Source organism: Haplochromis burtoni, unplaced genomic scaffold (genome assembly GCF_018398535.1).
Source record: "Haplochromis burtoni strain Fernald_Lab_line unplaced genomic scaffold, NCSU_Asbu1 Contig_124, whole genome shotgun sequence".
Lineage (NCBI taxonomy): Eukaryota > Metazoa > Chordata > Actinopteri > Cichliformes > Cichlidae > Haplochromis > Haplochromis burtoni.
Window position 1 is genome coordinate 174,215 of NW_024582485.1, and position 10,205 is coordinate 184,419.

The window sequence follows — 10,205 nt, forward strand, 5'->3', positions numbered from 1 at the left end:
GAAAAATCTATAAACCAGATTAAAATAACTGAATGAAATGAAAAAAACTGAGTAATTACTTGAATCAACTCTTATCTCCTGAACAGACAGATTATGCATCCTAACAGAAAGTATTTGTTGTATGCTCCCTAAAATGACACACGTTTCTTTTTTGACAGTGTGGAGTTCACCTTTCCTGGGTTTCAAAGCAAGTTACTTGATGTACAGACAGATCGGAGCTGTGGTGTCTCTCGTGATGAAGAGAAAGCTGAGCAAGAAGGTGAAAGTGTTTTGTGGCTAGTTTAATTCTAACCTCACCTGGGACTATCAACTTTGCATAGTGACCAAAAGAACAAGATACAAGCTGTAGAAAGGAACTTTTTCTGAAATCCTAAACCCATCCACCATCGATGCTGCCTTAACGTGTGTAGTGTTACCAAATATGAACAAATCAAGTAAAACTGCTCAGTGGTACTTTTTTACTTGCCTGGGTGTTAATATACAATATTAACAAATTACATATTTACAAGTAGACATTGAGGGCTAGCAGGAGGGACCATGCGCTTACCTGCTGCTCTCTGGCAGGTAGCTCCATGCCCTCCTGGGTTTTAAATGCACCTTAGAACACACATGCATCAACACTACAATGAGCGGGTGGAGGGAAGTTTGGAGTCTTCTCTCACCCCCATTCTCTGCGACCTGCTGGAGCAGGGGGGCTAGGAGGAGGAGTTGGCCGTCCGACTGCGGTCTGGAGTGTGGGGCCTCCCTGCTGCTGCGGAGTCGGGGCGGTCTGCCTCCCCCCACCCCAGGGAAAAGGGTAACACCACCTGGGTCTGGGTGCAGTTCCCCCCTCCAGGGGCAAGGGTACCTAGACCCGGTTTGTAGAGTACGCTTGGGAAGTGTGATCGTGTGTACAGCGTCTCTTTATGTCTGTCTCCACGTTGGTTGAGTGTGGAGTAAGTGCATATGAGAGCATGAGGGTGGGAATGGATGTTTGTATCTGTGTGTGCCTGTATGTCTGTGTCTATATGTCAGGTTGGGTATCAGACGCCACCTCTCTGGGGACATCTCAGGCCCTCCAAGGTTTGGAGGCCTATCTCCCCCTACCACCACTTCCCCTGCCAGTGGCGGACCCCCTCAGACATCGGTGCGTTGGTGGTTCTTTGTGTCCGGGGATGGGCGTCCAGGTACACACCGGCTCACTCCTTGGCGGCCGCTTATCGGGGCCTGGAGCCTGGGGCTTGCTCGGGCCCCTTCGGAGGTGGGGTGCCCCCGGCCTCTCGGCCTGGGGCTCGGTCACTCAGGCACGGCTGGCTGCCGGCGGAGCTCACGGGCGCGTCACTGCAACTCCCCCTGGATGAGTGAACCCTCATCTGGGACTCTCCTCAGCTCTTTCTGGGACAGTGGCGCGGCTGCCCCTCTGTTGGTCTTCCTTGGTCTCTTGTGTTCTGGGGGCCTCTGGATGTCTGGATTTTCTTTCTCAGCAGGTGATCCAGGTGATCGATATATGCATTTTTTTTTCTTCTGCTCATTCTGTTGGTTTTTGGTTTTTGCCCTTCTCCCCCGTCCCTCTTCTCAGCTGTTTCTCTTTCCCTCTTTCTTTCTCCCCTTCTTTCCCCCAGTCAAGTCTGTCCCGTATTCAGTAAGTGAAAATAAAATAAACAATAAAAGGTGAATCAAATGGACCATTACGGCAAGGCTGGGATGGTCAATTTGGTAAAGTAAATCCATTGGGCATCTTTCTTTGCCTTTAGACAACAATTCTGATGGCAAAAGAGCCAAACGGGACAGGCAAAAAAAAAAATAAAAAAAATAAAAAATTACATATTACAAATACTCAGTGACTTCTGTATCTTGGTGTCTGAAAACAGATAAACAGCTTGTGATTTAGTGATACTATTATATTTATATATGTGTGTGTGTGTGTGTGTGTGTGTGTGTGTGTGTGTGTGTGTGTGTGTGTGTGTGTGTGTGTGTGTGTGTGTGTCTGATCTCAGCCAGGTGATACACATTATGAACGTCATATAATCACATCATATCAATTTGACAGTGACATAGTTACATCTATTGTGCATTCAGTAATTTCACCAAAAATCAAAACAACTACAGAAACAATTCAAATGACAGCTATCCTACTGCAGTGATGTAGTTAACAAAGTTATTCTCTTAAATGGAGGCGTACTAGTTCCTAAGACTAAATATGTACTTAGTTTTTACAGAGACGAATATTAAATGTATCTATATTTTTTGCAGAATAGAAAAAAAAATTATTAACAAAATAAATTCACTTGTGATATTGTTTATTCATACCAAATTTATTAAAAGACGGGATCAAATGTTTAGTTGTCAAGAAAAATTGGAAAGTCATTTTTCTTATACTTTTTTTTTTCAGATGACTGTAAATTCTACAGTTCAGTCAGAACTGAGACGTTCTTTCATCAGTTCTCCTTTTCTCTGACAGAAAAAAACATGATTCATTTCAGTGAAGTTTCCACCGTTCACAAGGTCAGTAAAGACATTCTTAACAAATACATACATTGTGACATTATTATTGCGACATGTGACAATAAATGCATCATAAGCAGGCTGATGTTTGTTTTTCATTGTTGTCACAAAGTGCTGTTTTAACTAAAGAGTAATGGGAACATTTTTTAATATACAGTGTTATCTGTGTATATGTGCTAAGTAGTACTATTAAAGCTGATGTGTTTGCAGGACTCTTTGGTAAAATGTTACAATCACTGAACACTTATACTGTATCGTGGATAACAAAGCAGTTCAAATTATGGCTTTTTTAATTAGATGCAATTGTTTTTCATGATTATATTAAAGCTGTGATTTGTTTTGTTTGTTTAAGAGAGAAATTTAGCTGCTTTAGCATTAATCTAGTCTCGAGCCATACACTTCGACCTCACACAGACTTAGGAACTCATTTCTCTTAGGAATGACGATATTAATGTAACGGCCCTCTGTCCCATTGCACTTGAAAACAGCAACAGCACCTCCTGCAATACCTGTGATCACGGCACACCTGGCAGAAGAACCAGAACATGATCTAGTTAATTATGATCAGAACACTTGTTTTGTTCATGGAATTTAACAACTCAACTCTCAGCCTCAGTTTCAAATATAACCTTCATAATGGGCCCTAAAAGTTCACATCAAGTCACTGAGTCAAATCTCAGGCATGTCAGATAAACACACACACAATGAATGTACACTCAGAGTGTTTGCCATAGTTAATGCACACTCAGATCCAACTCTTCCATTTGACTCTGACTTGAATTGTTTCAATTACTTCTGCATACACTATTATAATTTCATTAATTGAAACATTGACCATCACCATGCCTATATGCTGTTAAAATGAAAAGTAGATGATGTTTTTATTATTTTTTCTTGTAAATTCATGACTACAACCTGTCAAAATATCAGTTTTTCTTGTAAATCTGTATTGTGTGAGTTTTTTTCCCCCAGTCTTTAATTTCTCACTTTAATCTCATTGAAAACCTGAATTATGCCGTAGCCTCACTGTTGATTATGTGAGGATAAATGCTAACATCTATACAATAATAAACTCACCATGACAATTATAATCATGACTAGTTATGACTTTCGACCTGATTACCCACTTGCCTCAGCATATTAGTATGCTTCCAATTATAACCTGATAAAAAGTAAAAAGTAAGGGTGGGGAGGTGTCACCATTTCATTCAGTTTGTCCTGTCTGCATCACCAATTATCACTAATTATGAACGAGCAGAAATGCATTTCTTATGTGGAAATTCTGACACTACTTCAGCTTTAAAGAAGAAAGGGATGGACGATGCAAACTCTGTTTGCCAGGAACCAAGCTGCTCTCAACAGGTTAGTTAGTTCATAGACTGCAGGCTGTTAGACTTGATGGATAGCATTAACAACCTGCTAGCTGCAAATAATAAGTCTAACCTCAGTCTAACTTCAGCTAACGCCAGCTAACAATGTTAGCTTGGTGGCGAACAGCCTTCAGTATTAGCAATAAATCACAGAGCAATAGGATATTCATGTAGTTGTAAAAAGCATGACAATATATTAAGTAATCCAAAATATTCAGAATACAATACTCACACTGAGTAACTTGCAGGATAAGTTACGGAATACATCACAAATGACATTTTGGGGCATGTATTCTGTAATCTGTAGTGGAATACATTTTAAAAGTAACCTTCCCAACACTGACTGCTGTGACCAATAAAGGGAGCAGTCGAAAGAAGAAGAGTATAAGCTGTTAAGACATGCCATGATGAAATGTGAAGTACCTGGGATTATTGTTGCCATCGTTTTCAAGAGATTCTCCAATGCGGATTTCAGCTCCATCGAGACGTTCTGGTTGAGAATCTTGATTTACAATACTAACAGAAAACACTTTATGTGTTTTGAGCAAATCAAGCCGCCACCACGGACTCATTGATTTTTTTGTGAGAGTGCAGGAGGCCTCTTCCCATTTGCTGTTACGATTTCCATCTATGGCATTATATGCAATGCCAAATGAATATCTTGACGACTGTGTGGCTTTTCCTTGGAGTGCAAGATTCTCATCTGCAAAAAGGACAAATTTTAAAAAGTATGATGTTTGTCATGTTTGTTAAGTCACTTGAAGCGCTGCAGTACATGTGCAACAATTAAAGATTTTTTCCCCAATTTTGTAGCTTGCATTAATATATATTGATTAAACCTTTATTGCAGCAGCACCGCTTATCAGCCTGAAACTTTGTGGTTTATACCACAGCTTGTAGGTAAGGCTACATGCAGTCCACATTTATTCACAGTGTCATGAAAAAGTATTTGGCCTCTTCCAGATTTCTTAGATTACTTAAATATTCCAGATCAAAAGATAATCCGAGACAATACAAAATGCAATTTTAAAAAAGTTATTTAATTTATTAAAGTGATAACCCTAAACAAACCAAACTGGGGTTACAATAAGGGTTGTAACCCTAATTGGGTTACAAAATAATTTGTAAGGCAACGAGACTCCTTCAAACCCTGGTTCATCATCCACAAACAGAGAAAACCTGGAACAGTGAACCATCAAATTACTCTAGGAGCTCATCGCAGATTCATCCAGGAGGTCACAAAAGATCTAAACAAAACAGCTACAGAACTGCAGGCCTCACTTACTTCAGCTAAGGTCAGTGTTCAACAATAAGAAAGAGACTGGGCAAAAATGGCATCCATGGGAGACTTCAGAGGTGAAAACCACACCTGACTTGCTGTAATTGATGGAGCCATAAATTCTGCTTCCTTCCAGAAAAACCTGAAGAAGAATGCCTGGTCATCAGTTAATGCCATGAAGCTCAAGCACAATTGGGTTATGCTACAGAACAATGATTTGAAACACACCACCACCACCACCACAAGTCCACTTTTTAATAGAAAACAATGGAAGGTTTTTGAGTGGCCTAGTCTAAACTTAAATCAGTTTAAGATGCTTTGCAAAATGACCTTCAACATGCCCCTCATGCTCGAAAACCCTCCAACATGACTGAAAAATTCAGCAAAGAAGAGTAGGCAAAAGTTCGTCATATCCAGTTATCCCAAAATGTTTGATTGCTGTTCATGGTAATCTTTGTCCAGTATCAAAATTTGTTTGCTGATCTGAAACATTTAAGTGTGACCAATACACAAAACACCCCTAAGAAATCAGGAAGGGGGCAAATAGTTTTCCATAGCATTATATGTAGTGGCACAAATTCTCACCGGTTGGAGCAGGGTATCCATAGACTTCAACTTCGCAGAGTGTGAGGATCCTACCTGAACCAGGCAGGGTCAATGTTACATAACGTCCCTCCACCCGATTAGTGAAAGTCAATTTGGATTCACCTGTACGACCTTCAGAAATTGTACCAACCCTTACAGAAAGTGTGAGAAAGAAACACAGAGTTTACCACAGCAGCAGATTTCAGAACATTTTATGGTCAGCGTGATAATAATGCAGCAAGATATTGTAGTACTATATAAATTTAGTTGGGATGCATTTTTACAGTAGTTAAATCATTGCAGGTACTATAATTAAATTGTTTGTTGTAGTATTATGTAGCATGCCAATGGTCCGAGTATGGACAGCTAACAAAGTCAGCCCTGCAGCAACCAATCCTGCTACCAGTGATTACTTTAGAAAGGCAGAAGTAAACACCACAATACTTTTTTATGCTTACAAACATAAAAATGCAAAAATTAAAGAAAAAAGAATCATTGTATAGCTGATGATTTGTTTCTCCTTTCTATTTACACACTTTGGGTTTTCTAAACCTTCATTGTTCAAAGAGTTGCCTATGTGGATCTCCAGCCCACTGAGTCTGTGCTGACAGCAGTCTCCTCTGTTGAAGATGGTGACAGACGTGATTATGTAGGACTGAAGCAGGTCCACTCTCCACCAGGGGTTCGTCTGTTCGTTAGTGTGTGTGCAAGACCCAACCGAAAATTCAGAATTACGATTTCCATCAATCGCGTTGTGGGCAGCTGACACGGGGTTATCAGTTAAACGGGTTGATTGAGTTGCTTTACCACGCAGGGCCACATTTTCTGCAAATCAGAGATGTACAATGAATATAAAATATACAATGCATAATAAAATATCAGTACATAATAAAATACAGTAATATCCAAACAAAGAGAGTTTTTGAAATGGAGAGTATTGCACATTAAAAAATAGCTTTCCATAAGCCACTAAATAAAAGAGGTTGTGAATGCAAGTTGTTGCTTTGATTATGCTTCATAAAGTCACTTCTTCTAGGAGACTGTAATTTATTCTGCAATAAGAAAAGTTCAGTCCAGGAAAGCAGAAAAACAATCTTTCAATTTTCCCTGCAACCCACAGCTCCAAAAATCCAAATTTATATTACAAAATCTAGAGGCATCTAGTGTTACAGCTGCAGGGTTGCCCTACACTGGTTAACTAGCAATTTCCTTTTGTTTAAGTCCAAGTTTATTTATATAGCACTTTTAAAACAACATCTATTGACCAAAGTACTGTACAGTAGTCAAAGCAGAAGACATAAAATAGGATAAAGTTAGAAGGGAATAGAATCACAGAAATATAAGACAATAAAAACAGTAGTAACAGACTACTGATTTAAAGCCAGAGACTAAAAATGGGTCTTCAGATGGGTTTTTAAAGTATCCAGTATTGGGGAGGTCCTGATATGAAAGGCAACGTGTTCCACAATTTAGGAGCAGTCACCGGAAATGTCTGGTCTCCTCTGTGTTTTAATCTGGATCTTGGGACAACTAGTAGCATTTGGTCTGCAGACCTTAAAGATCTTGTGGGAGTATACCAGGTTAGAAGATCAGAGAGATATGTAAGAGCTACTCCATGCAGCGTCTTAAAAACAAGTGTTTAAATCGTAAAAATAGTTCAAAAACTAAATGGTAGCCAATGCAAGTATGGGCGATATGTGATCTCGCTTATACGTTCCAGTTAAGAGCTGTGTTTTGGACGAATTACAGTCGGGCAATTGATAACGAGGTAACACCAGAGTAGAAGTTGAAGTGGATTATCTGCTTCGATCTCATCTTATTCTTAACATCCTCCTCTCATGCAATTCTCTGCATGTCCTCCATCACTGGATCCATGAATCCTCTCTGTAGTTCTCCTCAGTTCCTCTGGCCTGGCAGCTCAATTCAAACTTTCTCTAACATATTTATTAACCCTCTTCTGCCTACATTCACCTGCTTCACCTTTCCTTTCACTCTAGCTGCTATCCGTATTGATTTTAAAATTCTTTTACTCACTTGTAAAATTTTAAATAATATGGCACCTAGCTATTTAACAGAACTTCTCCAGTTGTATAACCCAAAAAAGCATTTTTTTTTTTTTTACTAAATCAGGGGGTGTTTTTATTTTTACGATATCTCACACACTTACGATAAGTGGAAACCGAGCTTATTCCTAGGAGGAGGAGTAGAAGGAAAGCATTCAGTTTCATCATTCTGTTGAATTTAAGAAAGATGGGATTTTTATTAGTAAACAATATTTTATTGCAAATTTAATTTATTACTGATTCCTGTGTCAAAGTATTTAAGCCCCACCTTTAAGGTGAAATAGTTAGGATCAAAGTTATTGTAGGAAAAGAAACTTTGTGAAAGAAAAAAACACAAATGTGCACTGGTGTTTTGTTGGTCAGAAGTGAAATGCAGTGTGGTAGACACTTTAAAGACACTGGGAAAAATGTTAATGTGACCAAAACCACTACAAACTATATGCCTGTACATCACCCATTCACTTAAAGCAGCAAGCACTGATCTCACCATGAAAACATTGGAATTCTCTATAAATTAAAAAAGAGGCTTTCAAGCTTCAATAGGATCTTTCCTTGAACAGGATTACTACTCTTCAAATCTTAAGTTATGAATTAGTTTATGTATATATTTTTACATTAGAGTTGTTTTGTTGTGAGCCTGAATTGAAAAAAAAAAATCATAAATTATACACTGAAACTACTACTAAGTTTAAAGATACAAAAAAAGAGCTTTGAGCAAAAAAAGAAAACAAATTCTATATTCAAACTGAAAATGCAGAAACATAATAAAGATAATCAGTTTCAAGAAAAGAAATGAAATGTGTTACTTGAGTATCCAGACTGAGCAGATGCTTCTTCCTGGAAATTGATGATTCAGTAAAAGAGAAGCGCAACTACTGATGTTGTTTCTGTGTGTGTTTTATATGTATATGCAGCTCCGCCTCTGCTGAACAACAACTAACCAATCATCAGAAACCACATTCATATTCTCCTCAAAACGATCCAGTTACTTCCTACTGGTTTGTGCCCATGCACATTTGTTTCACTTCCTCACTTGTGAATTACATTTTCAAGAATTAGTAAAGCAGTTCTCCACAGCACTGATGTTTTTTCTGGTTATTTGGCAATATCCTCCTACTTATTACTCAAGATGTAATCAGACGTTTACAAAATATAATTTTTCTTCAAAGTTTGGGGCCATTTTGAAATGTGCTTGTATCTGAAAGATAAGTGGAATGATAATTTTACATCAAATTGATCAAAAGCTCTATAAGTAAAAAAAAATCCGATTAATGGAATCGTTCATCATAGATCAATTTGTCATAAAAAAGCCCCAAATTTTTGTAGGCTTTCAGGAACAATTAGGCTTATATTCCAATGGTGCATTTTGAACTTCACGTACTTTTAGCTTTCTAATGACAATTAAATGTGTAACTGTCATTAAGAAACTCTTTCACAAATCTATTAATGCAGCTGATTTTAATGCAGTGTGGTTATTGGTGCCAGTCGGGCAGGTCTTATTTCAGAAATTGCTAATGTACTGGAAGAAAATATCCAGTGAGCAGAAGTTGGATCCAAGGCATTAAAATGGTTTACTGATGCCAGGGATTACACGAAAGTGGCCAGACTGCTTTAGGCTGATAAAAAGGCAACAGTAACTCAAAAATACACTCATTACATTGAAGGTATTCAGAACAGCATCTCTGAATGCAGAACATCTTGAACCTTAAAACAGATGGACTACAGCAGTTTGCACCAACTCATGAAAGTTGGATAATAGAAGACTGGAAATACATTGGCTGCTCTGATGAGTCTCAGATCCTGGTGTGAGATACGAATGGTAGGGTCAGAATTCTCTTGGCTCATTTTGACCCTGTTAGTGCCCACTGAACAGAATTTAAAACAGTCCAACCTATAAAGAAACCATCATGGTCATACGGTGGTTGTTTTCAGTTTTAAACCTGCTATCCTAGTCATCACAGCGTGCAAAGTCTTTGTAATACTGACAAACACAGCAGGCGAATAGTTCAAAAAGGAAATATAATTAGTAAGAATGAACATAATTTATTGATGAACAGACTTTAGATAGGTATGTGGTGGTTAGACTCCAATGGCCCCACCAACTAAACAAGATCAGTCATTTTAGTTTAACCTCTTAAGTCCCAAAGGGGTTATGAGCTTCCTGCTCGAAGATGTAATGCCCAAATTTAATTAATTATTTCTCTGCAATTACAAACTCTGTCCTTACAATCTTGGTATCAAAATAAAACTAACATCTGTGAGATTGCTCTTTTGGCTCTCGGTGAAGGCGGTCGCACTTTTTCTCCTCTCCTCCTTCCCCTTAGCTTCCCTGCTTAGCCTCTTGTGTCCTGTCTTGTCTCGTGTGCATTACTTTCCCTGGAACAGTCTCTCACTTTCGTTCTCTAAAACCTAAAAGAGAATTAT

At 38.6% G+C, this 10,205-nt stretch overlaps 1 protein-coding gene across 1 annotated transcript; it reads right to left on the minus strand.

Annotated features, from left to right (window-relative positions):
• Positions 1 to 2,273: 2,273 nt before the first annotated feature.
• Positions 2,274 to 8,650, minus strand: LOC102306818 (fucolectin-1). The gene is made up of 6 exons (XM_005929439.2): positions 8,588 to 8,650; positions 7,886 to 7,950; positions 6,255 to 6,543; positions 5,719 to 5,870; positions 4,278 to 4,557; positions 2,274 to 3,010 (listed from the first exon to the last, which is right to left on the minus strand). The coding sequence occupies exons 2-6, from the start codon at positions 7,947 to 7,949 to the stop codon at positions 2,860 to 2,862; spliced, it is 936 nt and encodes a 311-aa protein (XP_005929501.1). The 5' UTR covers position 7,950; positions 8,588 to 8,650; the 3' UTR covers positions 2,274 to 2,859.
• Between the last annotated feature and the right edge of the window lie 1,555 nt (positions 8,651 to 10,205).

Coding starts and splice junctions, on each gene's coding strand:
- LOC102306818 (XM_005929439.2), bottom strand. CDS start 7,949: ATGATGAAACTGAATGCTTTCCTTCTACTCCTCCTCCTAGGAATAAGC. Junction 6,544..7,885: donor AAGCTCGGTTTCCACTTATC/GTAAGTGTGTGA, acceptor TCTGATTTGCAG/AAAATGTGGCCCTGCGTGGT. Junction 4,558..5,718: donor TGGATACCCTGCTCCAACCG/GTGAGAATTTGT, acceptor TCCTTTTTGCAG/ATGAGAATCTTGCACTCCAA.